At 43.5% G+C, this 20,543-nt stretch overlaps 1 protein-coding gene across 6 annotated transcripts in view; it reads right to left on the reverse strand.

The window, feature by feature from the left end:
- cbarpb (CACN subunit beta associated regulatory protein b) overlaps nt 1-20,543 on the reverse strand; it is a 161,419-nt gene that overhangs the window by 21,452 nt on the left and 119,424 nt on the right. For 5 of the 6 annotated variants that reach the window (XM_055658883.1, XM_055658880.1, XM_055658881.1 and 2 more), the window contains 2 exons: nt 11,869-12,021; nt 3,860-4,052 (listed from right to left, as the gene is read on the reverse strand). In XM_055658883.1, the coding sequence (XP_055514858.1) occupies nt 3,860-4,052; nt 11,869-12,021 (346 nt within the window). The remainder of the gene's footprint in view (nt 1-3,859; nt 4,053-11,868; nt 12,022-20,543) is intronic. The other variant, XM_055658884.1, reaches the window with a different exon arrangement.

The raw sequence follows: 20,543 nt of genomic DNA on the forward strand, positions 1-20,543 counted from the left end.
ATTATTATTATTATTATTATTATTATTATTTCTCTACAATGCACCCACATTATTCAATAACAGGAAGTCTTCTTTATAAAGCTATTGTGGTGATTTTCACGACCATTTTATACCCTTTGGTGTAGCACATGGTAGCTGCCTTGGCTCGTTACTCTTTTCCTTGTGTATGCTGCCGCTAGGAGGAGTTATCAGACAGCAGAATGTAAATTTTCAATGTTTAGACTCCTTATCATTGATTCCATCTACATTTCACGCTGCTTTGGAAAAGCAGCCAATATAATCAAAGACATCCCACCCCAATCATTCCTTCTTCTCTCCACTCCCATCGGGCAGAAGATAAGATGCTTGAAAGGGCACAAAACCAGTCTCAGGAACAGCTTCTTTCCCTCTGTTAGCAGGTTTCTGAATCAGGTTCCACAAGCCAGGCTACTGTACAATTCATCTCTACCCCATTGTAGACATTGGATGGTGCGTGACAAGCTGAGAACTATATTCCACTGTGAATAGTAGAATATATACTATATTCTATATATAATCTTTACATTATATTATAGTATAAAGAAATACTATAATATAGTATTATAGTATATATTATAGTTTCTAATACAATACAGTATTATAGTATAATACTACAATACTATTATAGTATATAATATTGTAGTATAGTATAGTATACTGTATATAACTATATCTTGTACTTTATACAGATATGAAGATCTTTCTTCTTTATCTTTCCCTTTGCTCTAACTATTGTATTTGAGTTTGGCTTGATTGTATTAGTGTATAGTATTATCTGATATGAATGGCTAGCATGCAAAACAAATTTTTCACTTTACCTCAGTACACATGACAAATATAAGCATAAACCTAAATGTTTTTAAATTTGGCAAGGGACCATTTAAAAAAAAAAACGAAAACGGCAGGTTTATTTTGAGCAACCTCAATGAAAGTCGTCACTTCAAGGTTTGCGTAGATTTATCCTACAAAAGATTCACTTAGGCTTAACGTAGAAATGAAATAATTGGCTGAAACATCATCACAGCATGTGACGCTACAAAGGCGTGAGTGGAAGAGTGGTTCTGTGGTCCAGTTCCACACTGGCTTCTTACTACAGCAGTGCTGGTGGAATTGGTAAACTCTCCCGACGCATCACAGGTCAGAAAAATAAACTAATTCAAATAATCCCCCGCTGAATCTGTCAGGCGTGCTGTGTAAACCAGACCATCCTCGATCCATTTAGAGTAACAAATGCATGAAAAGCAAAGGGGTTCTGTGAGACACAGTAGAGTTGCTGCCTACAGTGCTTACAGCGCCCGAAACCAGAGTTTGATCCTGACTACGGATGCTGTTTGTACGGAATTTGTACGTTCTCCCCGAGACCTGCGTGGGTTTTCTCTGAGATCTTTGGTTTCCTCCCGCACTCCAAAGACGTACAGGTTTGCAGGTTAATTGGCTTGGTAAATGTAAACATTATCCCTAGTGTGTGTAGGATAGTGTTAGTGTGCGGGGATCGCTGGTCGGCACGGACCCGGTGGGCCGAAGGGCCTGTTTCCATGCTGTATCACGCTGAAATTAAACTGCATGAGGCCAAACACGGGTTAGAGGGGGGATTGACAGGAACTGATGTAGACTCAGTGGGCTGCATGGCCTCCATCTCCTTCATAAAACTGATTCAAATCTCCTGCTCAATTAGCAAGTTATTTGTGTGGAGGAGCAAATTTATGAAACTTGCCCAGTAATTGGAAACTGACTCCAACGGGACTGATCTAAAGAATCCAAATGTTTAAAGAAAGAACTACAGATGCTGGTTCTCGCCCCCACCCCCCACCCCCACATCAGTCTGAAGAAGGGTCTCGACTCGAAACATCACCTATTCCTTCGCTCCATAGATGCTGCCTCACCCGCTGAGTTTCTCCAGCATTTTTGTCCACCTTAAAGAATCCAAACAGTTGTTTGTGATACATATGGTCCTATTTCCCACAGAAAAGGGTCAAAAACCAGGGCCTGCAAGTTTGGGGTAATTGGTGAAATAACCGGATGGAGCAGCAAGGAACTATATTGTTCAGTTACGGAGTTGTGGGGAATCAGAAACTGACTCCCGGACAGTTATAGTGGTGGCAGAAATACTCACTTAAAAATTAAAGGGGCTCCCAGGGTTATGAATGTCCTGATTTACGAAAAACCTACTGCACAATGATGCAGCACCTGGCAGAGTTGCTGCCTTACAGCATCAGACACCCGGCTTCCTGTGAACGGCAGAATCTGTGGAGGGAATGGACAGATGACATTTCGGATCAGCACCCTTCTGAAGTTTGAAGAATGTCCCAACCCGAAACATCGTCTGTCTCAGGAATTAAAGTCTTATGCGACCCTTAAGGCAGCACAGTTGCTCAGCGGGCACAGCTGTTGTCTCACAGCTTCGGAGGCCAGGGTTCGATCCTGACTTTGGGTGCTGTCTGTGTGGAGTTTGCACGTTTTCTTGGTGACAGCGTGGGCCTCTGAAAATTGCCCCTAATGTGCAGGTTGTGGATGACAAAGTGGGATTACATAGAACTAGAGTGGATGAGTGATCAATGATCAGCATGGACACAGTGGGCCAAATGGCCTGTTTCCATGCTGTATCTCTAAACTAAACTAAACCTGGACACAGCTGTACATGACTTAGCAACTAGAAGGCTACAGGCTGAGGGGGTAGGGAGTAGCATTAATACAATAGCTTTTAGATCCAGTATTGGTATGATGGGCTGAGTGATGTCTGCCTGTATTATAACAATTTATAATTTTACAAACTAGAAAGCTATGGGCCCACAGGGGGGTGTGGTATCAATGGAAATAGCTTTTAGATCCAGTGTGTAGGAAGGAACTGCAGATGCTGGTTTACACCGAAGATAGACACATAATGCTGGAGTAACTCAGGGGGTCAGGCAGCATCTCTGAAGAAAAGGATTAGATGACGTTTTGGGTCAAAACCTTTCTTCAGACTGAGAATCAGGGGAGAGGAAAACTAGAGATATGAAGAGGTTCAAAGAATAAATGAAGGGTTTGTAAAAAAACGTTTAGATCCAGTATTGATACGATGGGCCGAATGGTGTTTGTCTGTATCATAAGAGTTTATATTGTACAAACTAGAAAGCTGTCGGCTGAGAGTGGCAGAGTAGGTTTTAGATCCCGTATTGATATGATGGGCTGAATGGTGTCTGCCTCCATCATAATGGTTTACAGTTGTACTCAGTTGCAAATGAATTTCTTGCCAGCCCTCTGGTGGATGGAGAAGGGCCGACCAAAGTCATAAGGTTATAAGTGATGGGAGTAGAATTAGGCCATTCGGCTCATCAAGTCTACTCTGCCATTCAATCATGGCTGATCTATCTCCCCCTCCTAACCCCATTGTCCTGCCTTCTCACCAGAGCCATAACCCCTGACACCCGTACTAAATAGGAATCTATCTCTGTCTTAAAAATATCCATTGACTATCCATTAGGGCGGCACCGTGGGGCAGCGGTAAAGTTGCTGTCTTATAGTGCTTGTAGCGCCAGAGATCCAGGTTCGATCCCGACTACGGGTGTTGTCTGTATGGAGTTTGTGCGTTCTCCCTGTGACCTGCGCGGGTTTTCTCCGAGATCTTCAGTTTCCGCCTACACTCCAAAGACGTACAGGTATGTAGGTAAATTGGTTTGGTAAATGTAAAAATTGTCCCTAGTGTGTGTAGGATAGTATTAATATGCGAGGATTGCTGGTGGGCTGAAGGGCCTGTTACCGGGCTGTATCTCTAGACTAAACTAAACTTGGGCCCCACAGCCTTCTGTGGCAAATGTCATAGTCAAAGTGCATTGCTTGCTGACTCTTGTGATCATCTTACCTCTGGTGTCGAGGCTCAGTGCTCTCTGACTGGTTTCAAACTTCCATTTTTTGATCTTGAAGTAGGGGCTCGCCCCCTCCAGGCTGGCGTGGCGGCGCAGCTTGGTGAAGAACTGCAGGACGCTGCCCTGACTGGGAGCCGCCGCCGGCTCAGTGCCGCCACTGCCACTAGCGCTCCCGGCCACAGCTTCACCCTGCCGAGAGAAGAGTACAAAACACCTGTGAATCCACCGTGACAGCTTGCTCACTGCTGAGCTGGGGCAAAAAGAGACAGGCCAGGCCGCTCCACCCTACAAGCAATCACAAAAGCAACTAAGTTTAGAATCGAGCCGGATGACATCTCAACCTCCTTCCTTCTATTTTTACATCTTTGTGAAGAAAATGATGGAACATGCTGTGTTTTTCTTTTTGCTGACAGTCTTGTTCCTGCACAGTAAACTTTTGAAACGCTGGCTAAAAATATCGATCAATGTAAAAAAGGATTCTTTAGGCACAGTCGTCACATGGAACGCAGCTCTGTGGGAATAAGTGAGTTACATTCATGGGAGATGATACTGAAATGGCAAGGTGGTTTATCAGAGGCATTAATGGATGGTCCCTGAGAATGGAAGCTGGGATCACGACACAAGATTAATTTATGCCTGTTGATTGCAATGCAGACAATGAGCAACTAACACCAAATTAACCCTGGAGCCTGAAGAGGTGTCCTGGCCCCGAAACGTCGCCTGTCCATTCCCTCCACAGATTCTGCCTGACCCGCTGAGTTACACCAGCACCATGTGTTTTGTTGACGATTGTAGCATCTGCATTTCCTTGTGACTCAAAATTAGCCCAAATGATCCCTGTCCCCAAGCAGCACAAACTGCGCGGTTCACAGGCTGCACGTGTCAGGAATGAGCCCACTGCTGTCAGCAGGAAGCTTGCTCTCCCTGCAGGAAAAGCAGCCTCTGCTGCTTCATCAGGAGGCACTAAGTTAGTGTTTGGAGCAGGCCCAGGAAGACGTGGATAAAGAGGACCCGGATCGGGGAAAATAGATGGAATGGTGAAACGATGGCGATGGCACCTCTGACGTCTCAGACACTGCACTGGATCAAGGGGAAAGTTCCCTGGGCCACAGGGTCGAGAACGGCCTTTGGATGCAAGTTCAACATGCGGTGGGAGACAATACAGGGCGATAAGACGCGAGGACTTAGCGCGTCGTCACAGGAAGCCCACTGACCTGACACCTAAGGTTGAGGCCAGTGAAAGCATCTACAAATGCCACGTCCCATCCATTTTGCCAATAGGCCATCATCTACTTGCTTTGTATTGCCCTCAGCACTGCTCCAAACTCACACCCACAACTCACACACTGCACCAATTCACTCACTTCAGCCACTTACACCAGACTGCACAGGAGTGCTGTGTGACTAGGATTCTATTGATTGCCAGCTCTCATACTGGGAGCACACATGCCTTGGAAGATAGCAGAGAGGAGAAAGCCTAGCCATGTGTTAGTTGCAGCTGATAATACAGGGCAAGAAAGAACACTGGAGATTACAGCTCAGCAGATCATACTGTTGACAATGGTTCACACTCAGATAGAAATAAGGTTGAATTCTGGAAAAATGCTGGGTAGGTATGCACCACGGTGGGTTGGAAAGTCAGTGAGAACACCTGTGTTGAATGTCAGGGAGTAGGCAGCGCCCAGCAACTTTGCACGGAGCCTAGCGGCAATCCTTCAAGCAAGAAGCTGTGACCAACTCTGACAAACCATTGACATGGGTGGTCTGGAGTGTCGGATTGCAATTTTGATTGCGGAACAGCAGCCACCTAATGCTCGGATTCTGAGGTGCAAAGTCACCTACAGCTGCACAAGATCAACTTCTGCTGCCGTCATGGCTGCAGGTCACCTTGGTCGGCCAACACAATGCTCCCTATCTGTCCAACAACCGATTATTGGGACCATTGAGATGTTGCCGCCAATGCTGCCGAGATAATGCTGTGCACAGCCGAGACCAGTCCCAGAGCTTCTCAAGGGTGTCCTCTGAGGACAATTCAGCTGAAGACCAGCAGCTTCTCACTCGTTATGCTCTGTCCATAGGGTAGAAATACACTGGGGCGCCAGAACAACCTAGAGCACTTGCAAGACAGTTGCCAAGGGAATGCTGACAGCCGCCATGAGTTGATTTTCATATTAGTTTTAGAATACTTCTTCAGCAGTAAATGGATATTCTTAGGGCCAAATGGGTGTTGTATTGGTCCGTGATGGAGAGAAGGAGTTGCGTGGTTGAGGAAAGAGGAAACTGGGGTTGGAGTTCCCAGTATCACCTCCAGATGATGCTCCGTGGAGAGGCTGGGCAGAGAGCAGCTGCCTGGGTTGCCACCTCCTGCGCATTTCTCCTCGCCCCCTTTGTCAAGCTCCTTCTCTTCTGCATGTTTCTGCTCTCACCAGACCACCATGTGGCTGGCGGCAAGGGCCAGTTTGTGGGAAACAGATGATCACCAAAATATCACGAGCTGCTCTGCCCAACTTTGCTGGCTCTTCTGCAGTGGTCTGGGCGTAATTGGCATTGTTTCAGCATGCAACGCAACTGCTCCATCGCACTTTTAGTTTAGTTTAGTTTAGAGATGCAGCGTGGAAAGAGGCCCTTCGGCCCACTGAGTCCACGCCGACCAATGGTCACCCCTACACTAGTTCTATGTCATCCCGGTTTTGCATCCTACGCACTATGGGCACCTTACAGAAGCGAATTAATCTACCAACCTGCACGTCTTTGGAATGTAGGCGCAAACCAGAGCACCCGGAGAAAACTCACGGGGTCATCGGGAGAATGTACAGACTCCATACAGACAGCAACCATAGTCTGGATTGCATCCGAGTCTCCGGCGCTGCGCCACTGTGTCACCCTAGTAGGGGCTTGGCTGTCAGTCTCTGCTTCGTGTGGGTGAATACGTGTGTGTGTGTGTGTGTGTGTGTGAATGTGTGTGTGTGTGTGTGAGTGTGAGTGTGTGTGTGTGTGTGTGTGTGTGTGTGTGTGGGAGTGTGTGTGTGTGTGTGTGTGTGTGTGTGTGTGTGTGTGTGTGTGTGAGTGTGAGTGTGTGTGTGTGTGTGTGTGTGTGTGTGTGTGTGTGAATGTGTGTGTGTGTGAATGTGTGTGTGTGTGTGTGTGTGTGTGTGTGTGAGTGAGTGTGTGTGTGTGTGGGGGGTGTGTGTGTGTGTGTGTGTGTGTGTGTGTGTGTGTGTGTGTGTGTGTGAGTGTGTGTGAGTGTGTGTGTGTGTGTGTGTGTGTGTGTGTGTGTGTGTGTGTGTGTGTGTGTGTGTGTGTGTGTGTGTGTGTGTGTGTGTGTGAGTGAGTGAGTGAGTGTGTGTGTGTGTGTGTGTGTGTGTGGGGAGTGTGTGTGTGTGTGTGTGTGTGTGTGTGTGTGTGTGTGTGTGTGTGTGTGTGTGTGTGTGTGTGTGTGTGAGTGTACAAGGCGGACTAAGAGGTCCGAGGTCAATTGGCAACACAGTGCTGGGTCACCCAATAACTATCCTGGGGTTAGGAGCTGGTTTCTCGTCAGGGTCACTGGCACTGACCCACTTGATCAGTGTGCCTTGGTCGAAATTGAGCTGGACACCAACCAGAGCGGAGCTGACCTGTGGCTCCTGCAAAGACCATTGGCTCCCTGGCACCCTGTACCAAGTGGAGTCTACGTTCAATGCTACCCCTGCCTGCTGCCCCCGGCAACAGAGGTTGAAACTTGATACTTCCTTTCATCACTGAGCCTCTATGACCTCCTTCACACACCATTTGATGGAGCAACTGCAAAATGTTGCAAATATCTCTACCTCCAGAATAGAAGAAGGCAGGTTTAAAAACGTTGATCACCAAAATCATCTTGACAGCTATAGGCATTGATGTGCTCCGCGTTTGCTGAGTTATGGCTGAAGTGGGTGGCATAATAAGGCATGCATGACGCACACGTTATTCTTTGCTGAAGTTCAGACTTGCTCTGCGAGCACTTTGAAAGGACATGCACTACGATCAGCAGCCTTTTGCTTCTCTCTTCCAATAGTTGGTTCTGTTCTTTATTGGCTCTGATCATTCATCAAGTCTGCATTGAATTGAACAACAATGATCAAGAATAACTCTGGTAAAAGGTTGGGGGTTCAAAAATATTTTCCAACGTTACTTTTCCAAAGTTGATCAGTCTGTGTTGAATGGTAAAATAAAGAGGATGTCAATGCACTGTGAAAGAGAACATGTTATGATTCTTTGCATTATATTTGAGTCTTAGAGTCATACAGCATGGGAACAGACCCTTCAACCAAACATTCCCGCAACATGTCCCAGTTACAGTAATCCCACCCACCTGTGTTTGGCCCATATCCCTCTAAACCTGTCCTATCTATGTACCTGTCTAATTGTTTCTGAAACATTATGATAGTCCCTGCCTCAACTACCTCCTCTGGCAGCTCATTACATACACCCACCACCCTTTGAGTGAAGTTACCCCTCAGATTCCTATTTTATCTTTTTCCCTTCACCTTTAACTTATGTCCACTGCTCCTCAATTCCCCATACTCTGGGCAAGAGACTCTATATGTCTACCCTATCTATTCCTCTCATGATTTTATACACCTCTATGAGATCACCCCTCATCCTCCTGCACTCCATGAAATAGTCCCAGCCTGCTCAACCTCTCTCTATAGCTCAGACCCTCGAGTCATGGAAACATCCTCGTAAATCTTCACTGTACCCTTTCCAGCTTGATAACATCTTTCCTGTAACATAGTGCCCAGAACTGAAAATAATACTGTAAATGCAGCCCAACCAATGTCTTATATATAGTCAGGATGTTTAGGCACTAAAAAACTCTGAAATAGGCAGGCAAAAAGGCATCATAAAATTACAAAAAAGACACGAAAAAGGTATTTATGACAAAAAAAGGCATTAAAAGGCATATATTTTCACCACCAAAAGATGGTTAAAAATAATAATTATAAAGGTATATTTCATTAAATGACCAAAGTTGCCTGATTGCACATAATTACTAGCATATTTTTTTCAAATTATCTGGTGTTAAACTATGCCGTCTGTCAGGCAGAGTATACTTCAGTTGTGAAAAACTTATTTCTACCCCAGCTGAGGTCACTGGTGCAGACTCGAAATAAGCTACCGACTATATTCATGTTGATATCTTGTGTATTACAACTATCTTTGAGAACTTTAGTTATGTTTTGTATTTCTTCAAGATCTTTGTTAGCTAAAATCACTCTCTCACATTTTCCATATATGTCTTTACCTACATCGTCAAGAACTTTACGAATATTGTCAGTTACTTTGTAGAAAACCAGCAAGTTATTCACTAATGTTTCGCCACAATTCGCAAGGGAAGTGATAGCTTGTGGGAAGTTTGCAAAATGGGAAGCAATAAACACAAGATCGCGGTGGTGATATTTTTTCTGCATTCATTCATTGACGATCCAGACTGCAGCAGATTCTTCTTCTTCAATACAGTTGACGATTTCTTTTATCTTTTCAAAACCTGCAGCATTATAGAGTACAGCAGAGAGCCATGTACCCCACCTAGTCAAAACAGGCTGAGGAGGTAGCGGAATCTCGGGTGCCATTTCCTTGAACAACTGCATACGTGACGGTACTCTAACGATTTTCTTAACATTGGAAACTAGGCGATTAACATTTGGAAACAAGTTATGTATGTGCTTGGCAATTCTATGAAGTCCTTGAGCTAAGCTAATGCAACATTTTTGGGAATAAAACTTTAAGTAACCAACAGAAGAATATTCTCGTGTTTTATACCTTCTGGCTAAAGTACAGCAAGTGAAGATGTAAACAACTGAGCAATAGTTAAGCTGCTTAACTTCTCCAAGACTTCCGATGTCAACAAATAATCCTTTGATGGTTGACCTGCCTCCAGTGTACCACGTTCGCAACATATCTCCCTACAGCATCGGTTGTCTCGGCTAATGAGATCCATATTTTGTTGCATGCAACTTCATCTCTAATTTTCTGCATAACAATGTTGAAGTTGCTGTCAACATAACTTCCATAATGATGACTCGCTTGGCATATGTTCCTTTGTCTATTTCTCTAAAAAAAACCTCTGAGAGATTTGTTTTTGAATTTCCACAATAGAATCCTAGCATCAATGAATGCCTTGCAATGAATCACTCGAAAACTCAGATTTGCGACTGGAGCCAGCAGTAAATGTAGTGAGGAGACGAGCTTGGGTATTCCGCATGGATAGTCTACATCCCAGTGGTATCAACATTGACCTCTAACTTTACATAGCCCTTGTCTTCTCCCTCCTCCCCCTTCCCAGCTCTCCTTCTAGTCCTATTGTCTCTGCTTCTTCCATTTTTTTTTCTCGTCCCCCCCACACATCAGTCTGAAGAAGGGTCTCAACCCGAAATGTTACCTATTCCTTCTCTCCATATATGCTGTCTCACCCGCTGAGTTTCTCCAGCATTTTTTGTCTACCTTCGATTTTTCCAGCATCTGCAGTTCTTTCTTAAATAGATCTTGGAGAAGAGTGAACCATCGGGCAGTGGCACGAACAAATGAACGACCGCCGGTGGCGCCCTGGTTTTGCACGGTGGTGGAAGTTTTCTTTTAAGTTATACTATGATAACACGTTAATAATAACATTAATATTAACATGTTAACATAGAAAACGTTATCACGGCACAACAAGAGAAAATAGCACAACCTTTTAGTAAAACGGCAAAAAAGGCTGATTTAGGCACTCGAAAAAAGGCGTTATCCTGGTGAAATCATCAAAAAAGGCATGAAAAGGCACATGGCAAAATCCTGGCTCTACTTAAACATGACCTCCCTACTTCTATACTCAATAATCTGACCAATGAAGGCCAGTATGCCAAAAGCCTTTTTCACCACCTGATCTACCTGCGACACCACCTTATTGTTCCTGTATCTGCACATACATGGTATCTTCTGAAGGGGTGGCTACCATTTTAAGAGGCTCCAAGTGAAACAAGAGTGTGCACAAGTTAGGACAAGGATGGTCAAGACCTGCTACACCACTGCCTGAAGCAGCTTGTAACTGACGCAATCTAAAGCATCAGACATGCGCAGGTTCGTGGTGGGCGGAAACTCACCATCATCTCATCTGACAGCAGTGGCTCCACTTTCTGAGGAATTGTGAACAAGATTAAACATTTGTGCATTTGTGTGTGTGAATAGCCCCGCAATTGAGCATCTCATGACAGGGAGATCATAAACTGACTAAATCTCAATTGCCTTTGAGAAGGTGCCTTCTAGAAGTCATGCTGTCTATATGGTGAAGGTAATCCCAAGCCGCTGTCCGTAGAGAGTGCAAGGATTTTGAACAAACAACGAACAAGCAAAGAGACATTTCCATGCCAGCTTGCCGTGCAACTTGGATAGAAGGTTGCAGCTGGTGGCGTTTCCATTCCCCTGTTGTTTTGACTTTTGGTTGTTAGTATTGGCATCTTGAGATTTAGCTAAACAATCCTTGGTGAGTTACTGCAAAGCATCACATCCAGTGCTGATATTAATACTCTAAAGAATGAGGGTCTGTACAAAATGCATTGCCATTGACATGACTCCTCAAAGGCAAGTCCGGGAAAAGTTGAGCAGACTGCGTCTCCTTTCCATGACGTGGAAGAGATGCAGTTGAAGACTTTAAGATCAAGAATAGTTCGTCAGGATGGATAAGGTGTAATGGCAAAACCATTACAGTGGGATATTATTTATGAAACAGCCACTAGCAGATCAAGTAAAGAAATTAGGGGGAATTTCTTTACCAGAGTGTGGTGAGAGTGCGGAACTCACTGCCACATGGAATGGTTGAAGCAAATAGCATTGATGCGCTGGAGTGAAGGCTTGATATGTACATGAGGAAAATGTGGATGGACGAGACATGGTCAAGTTGGAGAGAGGTGATCAGCATTGGCAGAGGCCCTGGCGGCATAGCCCAGTGGGGTCAAATGGTCTGTTTCTTCGGTGGAGGGTCTATTTAATTTGATGCATTTTTACTTACCCCACTACCTTCTCCGGAATCGGCAGGTGCAGGAGCATTTGCATCAACAAAGGTGGTATTAACTGATGAATTGATTGTATCCCCAGGCAGGGCTGAGCTGGGGTTGACTGAGAGGCTTGTCAGAGCTGTTTGTGGCAGTGGACTTAGGATGGGCTGCAAACAAAATTAGAAATAAGCTAAATTCACAATTTAAGAGAATTGTCAGAGAATAGCTCTAAAAAAGGTGTGAGCTTCAATAACCTTAATCATTACTTCTCTATAGCCGGACAAGTCTTTTCTGAATGGCAAAATTAAAAACAAAAAGATGTCAACAAACTGCGAAAACAACATGTGATAATTCCATGCGTTATTTTTTTGTTCCTGCGCCCACACAAACAGATTTCCTTTCAATAGAACGGGCCTTCCTGTTTCTGTAACCAAGTGTTGTATTGCTTGGATTAGCAAGGAAACATGTTTTCCATTCATTTGCACTACGTCACTGATAAAGCCTCTGTTTATTTCCCATCCACACATTGCCAATTGCACCAAGTTATTCTCTAGATCATTTTTGAAGAGCAGTCAACACCAGTTTGTTGTTGTGGAGCTGGTGGAGAGCAGCCAGCATTTGTCCTTTACTGGAGTGAACCAGATGGATTCTTGTGACAACCTGGTAGCTTCACGGAATACTTGTATTCCAGATGATTTTAATCATCCAAAGTTTCATGTTGAGATTAGAACTCATGCCTTCAGATCTTTGAACCAGCCGGCTGGATCGCTAGGTCACAGCCGCAACCATGATGCCCAAATGATATCAAGGTCCCAAAAGACCATTTGTGGAGAGCAGAAAATGAGTTAACAATTCATATCTGTGATATTCGATGTCATTAACTTGAAATGTGAACATAGTTTCTCTCCACTTACGTTGCCTGACCTGCGTCACAGCATTTCTTTTAGTTTTTCATGTTAGTTTTCTCAGTTCCTAGGATATTTTGCTTTTAGCATAATTCGGCTGTTTACAGATGGAGATGTACTTATTGGTACTAAGATGAGGTATAGGAGGTGCTGTCATAGCATTGGACAAGGGGTGGTGAGGCTGTGCATCTTCTACTTCCATTGCTGGGAGTCTGCATTGTCCTCCTTATCTGGGACAGGGCAGTGCTGCCAAAGACCACAGTCAATGCTGCTTTTGATGAACTCATTTGATTGTTCCAATGAACCTTCTTCCTCTCCTCTTGGTGAGCTATCTAAAATTGGGAAACATCCCAAGGAGGCAACCAGAGTGTGGGCATCACCCAAAACTGGAATCTCCCAGTAGAAGGCAAAATCTCTGCTGTGAACCTAACACGCTAAACCCTGAGGTCGGCAGTGAAGAATTATCATCTTTAAAGTGAAAAGGCCACAGGTATATTTCAAAAAAATAGTGGTCAAGTTCTGATTTATATGAATATCTTAGCTACGAAAAGATCAGACTTTTCCATGAATGACTTTAAGGCTAACATGGTAAATCATTAAAAAGTCGTTTTCAAGACAGAAAGCATATGAGCTAAAGACATTAACACTATTGACGCTTTGCAGTGCTAGCTGTGGTTCATTGTGTAAGATATCTAAATCAAAATGTAATTTTGATGGATATTATTTGTTTAATAAAAAGTAGAGAAATATTTTGCAACATATCAACGGGAGAATCTTAATATGCTAATGTTTTAAGATAGGGCTCCTGGATCATTAGTTATTAGCCAGGGTTTTTGTTGAGATTATATGAAGATATGAATCAGGAGCAGGAATAGACCATTCAGCCCCTCAACCCTAACCACTATTTAATATAATCTCAACCCAAATCTGCATTTCTTGATTAGAATGGGTGTCAAAGTTTATGGGGAGAAGACAAAAAAATTAGATTAGGAGACAAAGATCAGCCATGATTGAATGGCAGAGTAGACTCGATGGGCCGAATGGCCTTATTCTACTCCTTTAACTTGTGAACTTCTGCATTCATGTCTCTCTAGGGTGACCTTTCATCTCTTTCTTACAAACTATCTATCAACCTCTGCCTTAAGTCAAGGCTTGTCTTTTGGCTTTTACAGTTCAGGAAATCAGGTGTTTATAATCATTAAAATAAGTTCACTCCAAAGTGGTATCAAACTTTATGTCTGTGTAAAATTAAATTAAAATAAATAACAACAACCAGAGAGTCAAAGTCATACTGACAGTTACATTTCACATTATCTGCCAGGCCATTTATTTCACTCATGTCACTGACCAACAGACTGACAGATCTAACATATAAATGAAATGGCCAGTGGAATAAGCCAGTAATAGTCAGTAGATTTGGTTAGTATTGGTCAATGGAATTGGTCAGCAGTGGTACTGGTCAATAGAATTAGTAGTCAGTAGAATTAGTCAGTAGCCATTATTAGTCAATATAATTGGTTAGTGGTAGTTGTTAGATTTTGTTACCCTATTACAATCATTGTGCCGTTGGAGAGTCGGTTTGTCACGGAGGACTCTCTCGAACTTCTACAGGTGCACAGTAGAGAGCATGTTGACCGGTTGCATCGTGGCTTGGTTCGGCAACTTGAGCGCCCAGAAGTGGAAAAGACTGCAAAAAGTAGTAAACACTGCCCAGTCCATCATCGGCTCTGACTTGACTACCATCGAGGGGATCTATCGCAGTCGCTGCCTCAAAAAGGCTGCCAGCATCATCAAGAATCCACACCATCCTGGCCACTCACTCATTTCCCCGCTGCCTTCAGGTAGAAGGTACAGGAGCCTGAAATCTGCAACATCCAGGTTCAGGAATAGCTGCTTCCTCACAGCCACCAGGCTATTAAACTCAACTCAAACAAAAATCTGATCATTAATAGCCCATTGCACTTTATCTGTTTTTTATTTATGTGTGTGTGTGTGTGTATATATTCATTAGTATATGGTCACACTGATCTGTTCTGTTCTGTATTTATTTATGCCTACTATATTCTGTTTTGTAGAAGCAAAGCAAGAATTTAATTGTCCTATCTGGGACACATGACAATAAACTCTCTTGAATCTTGAACCTCTTGAATCATTACACTGTTTGTCAGTAGAATTAGTCATTAGTCAGTATTGGTCAGTAGAATTGATCAGTAGTATTAAGTATATTTCGTTACCCTATTCCCCTATTAAAGTCGTAGTAGATAAATATCAATTGTGGTAGATAAATGTCATTGCTCTTTTACCCACATTATCTTATTGATCAATAGAATTAGTCAGTAGTAGTAGTTACATTTACCATCATCTCCTTGGTCATTGACCCACATATCACTGACCAATAGATCCCAAAAATACATGAATTGCTCAGTAGTCTCAACGTATGTTTACAATGTCATTCTTAAAGCAGAATTGTTGTGAATATACGTAAATGCTGGATGGTTATCATTTCTCGCTAGTATTTATACAAATAGAAAAACAAATGATTCTTCCAAGTTTGTCTTCTTTGGTGCTTCTATTTTTGTTTTTATTGACTAAAATTCAGAAAATCCAACCCTAGCTATCAGTTTTGTTGGAAGGAACTGCAGATGCTGGTTTAAACCAAAGATAGACACAAAATGCTGGAATAACTCAGCGGGACTGCAGCACCTCTGGAGAGAAGGAATGGGTGATGGGACCCTTCTTCAGACCCGAAACATCACCCATTCCTTCTCTCCAGAGATGCTGCCTGTCCCGCTGAGCTACGCCACCATTTTGTGTCTATCCTAGTTATTTGTTACGCATACCAGTCTACATGATGGCAATTGTGACAATATGCTCTTTCAAAGATAATAGGCTGATTTACATTGTACAATAGACCATTGGGGACACCGTTTAAATATCAGCCCTTGCTTTAGTAGTGATATTTTATATAATATTCACCTGCTATTTTTGATCTATTTCCAGTCGTATTCTACATCAGTCGACTGCTATTTCATTGAGAAATGAACAAGGGCAGATGGCATGGAGATATCTGCCCAGATGACATGGAATATTGGGACTACCGGTGTTGGAAGAGTGAGTAAAAGCCTGTGATTGAAATAAGCTGATGCAAGGGAATGCAACCAGAGCAAAGATCTGTGACAGGTTTAGAATTCTATTGCTTATAAATGTGCACCTTGGAACGTGGCACCAGAAGTGAGTTGAAATATCAACATATGCGGCCAGTTAAAGATAAAATATGATGGGGCATCCGGTTTAATTGGCTTGACCTCACACTGTAGCTGTCCAACATTTCACCTACTTGTACCATTGACACCCACTACATAATCAAGCTGGCAATAGTCCATGAAATTAGTACATTATATACTGTATAACTATATATACTACGTCTCCTTACGTTATTTATTGCTTCTAATTCATACCATCCGTAATCCTCTTGATCCTGAGCTCATTAGGTGCACAACAGCGGTCTTGAGCTGTTATATCTCATTCCGAGACATATTCTGATACATATACATGCATCGGATGTAAAGATGTAAAGCTTGATTTCAGTATTAATTGTCAGAAATACTTAAAATCTGAAATACTTTCCGGTGTAATGACTATGGATGCAAATCATATGACTAATATATACAAACAAATGATGATATCATTGAAATGATTGCCAGTGACACTGGTATTTGAGCACCAGATGTGAATACTTGAAATTGTGAGAAAGGCAACGATGACAATTGTGAAAATATGCTCCTTCCTAGACTGCGTGGTGAATTAAAGTCTACACGGGTTCACTGGGGGCATTGTGATGTAACGGACTTTGTTTCATTTGTGGCATTGTGCCGTAAACGATTCGCCTGCCGGTTCTAATCTACTTCCAGCTGCATTCCACCTCACAGTATTTCACTGAGAAAGCAATAAGCACACGTTAAAACCAAGGCTTCTATTTTCAGGTAGTCTTTAACCCATTTGTGTTAATTTGATTAATGTCTCCGCAAAATAGGGCACAAAAGAATGGGCTACAAATCTGCTCCGAAATTTTCCACGAACATTGCAACAACTATTTCATTCCACGATAGATGGCAATCGTGCTACTTTCTTGAACAGACTGAATAATTCTACCAAAGAGCCAGTGGCATTACAGCAGAATATTGGTCACTACGCAAGTGGGCAAAGGAATTATAAAACCTGAAACTATTATTGAACTGCTTTGCCTAATTTATCTACTCATTTATTTACTTATGCAGTTATATAAGACGTTGGTGAGGCCGCATTCAGAGTATTGTGTTCAGTTCTGGGCACCATGTTATAGGAATAATGTCGTCAAGCTGGAAAGGGTGCAGAGAAGATTCACAAAGATGCTGCCAGGACTCGAAGGCTTGCGTTATAGGGGGAGGTTGAGCAGGTTAGGACTCTATTCCTTGGAGCGCAGGAGGATGAGTGTTAATCTAATAAAGGTGTACAAAATCATGAGAGGAATAGATCGGGTAAATGCACAGAGTCTCTGGGCCAGAGTTGGGAATCGAGAACTAGAGGACATAGGTTTAAGGTGAGGGGGAAACGATTTAATAGGAACCTGAGGGGTAACTTTTTCACACAAAGGGTGGTGGATTTATGGAACAATCTGCCGGAGGAGGTAGTTGCGGCAGGTTTCTATCACAATGCGTAAGAAACATTTGGACAGGTACATGGATAGGACAGGTTGAGAGGGATATGGACCAAACGCAGGCAGGTGGGACTCGTGTAGATGGGACATGTTGATCGATGTGGGCAAGTTGGGGTGAAGAGACTGTTTCCACACTGTATGACTCTAAGACATTAAATATATTTGAATCACCCAATCTTCGCATCTTTTCTTGATTTATAATTCAGATTTAAGAAGGTTTTTACTTTCTGCAAATTACACCTGTAGATGAAAATCCTCTAATATACTGCGGGTGCTCAATATTAATGTAGAATTCATTCTTTGCCATCACCCAATCTTCGCATCACTAATACTTCTGCTCATTTGGGATAAACCAAAGCAAATGAAAAGGTTTTTACTTTCTGCAAATTATCCTCTACCTTGTATAGATGACTAAAATCCTAACATTTCAAAACCTTTGCCTCTCAGTTAGCTGGTCTGAATGCTCAATGAGATGAGATGTATGTTAGAATTCATTCTTTGCCAGCGGCAGGTCATGTTGTCCATCTTTCTACATTTGTATTCCAGCACTAATGATTCTGCTCAGCGTGGGTGGGAAAGAGACAAACCAAAGCAAATGAAAAGGCCTCAGCCCACTGAGTCCTCTAACGTCAAAAGAGTCACATAGTCATAGCACAGCAACAGATTTTCAAATGCCCTGTTTGCCATCATTGAATCACAGTGTCGTACAGATCAGATCACTGAATACAAGTCCTAGCAGCTTCATAATTCTTTTTATTAGGGTCACGTGTTTTTATGTTATTTTATGTTGGGGTGTGATTGAGTCTCTCCCTGCAAACCCGACCTTTGCGTCGGGTCTCAGTGTCGTTGAGGCTGCAACGAGGAGCGGCCTCCAACAGGAAGAAGCCGGGGACTCATTCTAATCCAGTCGCGGAGCTAGATCAGGTTTCTAAAGTGCTGCTGCTGCTACTGTTTGATGCTGCACTTCTGCGTGGGCTACGTCGGAGGCTCTAGGGTCTGTGGATGGCCCGGGAGCCCATCCCTAAAGGGCAGTTTCTCATCTCCTGCAACGTGTTCTCCCGCCCGAGTTGCGGGGTGACTCAGTCCCTTTACATCACCGCTGCCCTGAATGGAGAATCTGCGAGCGCATACCGGGGCAACACAGGACCCGGTGTGCAGCCGCATCACCCGGCGTGGCTTTAATGTCCCGCGGGACAATGGCCATCGCCATTGACTTTGACTGTGACATGGGGGGGGGGGGAGTGCAGTGGAGAGATAAGTTTATTTGGCCTTCCATCACAGCTATGTGATGGATGTTTATGTTAAATGTAATTATTGTTGTGTCTGGGGTCTATTTGTATGTAATGTATGGCTGCAGAAACGGCATTTCGTTTGGACCTCCAGGGGTCCAAATGACAATTAAATTGACTCTGACTTTGACTCTGACTCTACAGGCCCTTCAACCCACTGAGTCTCTGCTGACTATCACCCATCCATTCACACTTACTCAACATTAATCCAATTACCTGTTGCCCTGAATTTACCAGATCCAGTTCCATATGGCCTATCTTGCTGGCTAAGGCTATGGTGGAGACAAGTGATCAGGCTCCAGTCTACACGTGCCCTGCTCATTGTGACTGCCTTGTCCTGCTCTCATACACTGAGCTCCTCAGGAAAACGGTGGTGCCGTGGCCTAGCTTTTCCACTGTCAAAACTGTCAGTTCCCATTTGTTTTTTCATTCCCTGGCATTCAGAGATATTAAATACTGATGTGAGAATTAAATCATTAAAAATGCAAATAGCATAAAAAATTATTTTAATAATTAAACCCAAGAAAGCATATGCAAAAAACTTTTAAAACGTAACTTACCTCATTGTTAAGGTTCTTATGGCGGCATTGTGGCGCAGCTGGTAGAGCTGCTGCCTCACAGCACCAGACACCTGAGTTTGATTCTGATCTCAGGTGTTGTTTGTGTGATGTGTGACCACGTGGGTTTCCTCCGGATGCTCCGGTTTTCTCCCACATCCCAAAGACATAGGGGTTTGCAGTTTAATTGGCCTCTGTAAATTGCCCTTAGTGTGTAGGGAGTGGATGTGAATATGGGATAACATAGGAGGAACGGGCTGGTCTGAATTCTAATCCAGGAGTTAATCAGCTACTTATGTGCTTCTGTGGGCGTTCTAGACTGATGTCAGATGATGACTAAAGGGCAGTTTATCTCAGAATGTGATAATGATGACTCAGTCCCATTACTGCTTGGGTCTGATGCCCTCCAAAGATTCATAGATATACAACGCAGAAACAGGCCCTTCAGCCCACTGAGTTGCTGCTGGCCATCATTGAGTCACAGAGTCATAGAGCATGAAAACAGGCCCTTCAGCCCACTGAATGTCTGCTGCCCATCATTGAGTCACAGAGTCATACAGCACAGAAAGGTAGCAGCATCTGTGGAAAAAGATTCCTTTTGTTTTGTGGGACTGAACAACAGCAGCATTTGTCGCTGGTCATGAAATTTCCTTGAGTTGAAGGTGCAGTAAAGATTTGGTGGGTCACATGAAAGACAGGGAAGGACATGAGACCTCCTTCCTTGAAGCACATGAGTGAACCGACTCCACTAGTTTCATAGTCACCCATACTGAGACCAGCTTTAATTCCATTTGTAGGACCCCAATATCATGTTGAACTCCACATGCTCTAAGTGGGTGCTGAGCAGCTAAAGCCCAGCAAGGGGCTTTGACAGACCATCCCAAAGCCAAATCAGTCTCTTAAAATGTTTAATATTCCACCTACTCTGACTGCATCACTCCAATCCTACAGCGCCAAATGTCCATTATAGAGCCCTGAACACCTTGCACCAATCCTCCTTAAAATGAGCAAACGTCCAGCTGCGCAGAGCACCGGAAGAATCGATAGAGGCACCACACACCACTCTTCACTCTACCGATCGATCACCCAGTCTGCAAACACTCCAATGGACGCAACAGTTTCGAGGAATTATGTCAATCTTCAAAATGCCTGCAGCTTCTTGGGCAGATGCCATAGTTAAACGCTACTAAAACCGACACACAGTGTTGTGCCCATTTCATTTCCATATCTTATCCATCCACC

This window comes from Leucoraja erinacea, chromosome 29, assembly GCF_028641065.1.
Source record: "Leucoraja erinacea ecotype New England chromosome 29, Leri_hhj_1, whole genome shotgun sequence".
NCBI classification, from domain to species: Eukaryota; Metazoa; Chordata; class Chondrichthyes; order Rajiformes; family Rajidae; genus Leucoraja; species Leucoraja erinaceus.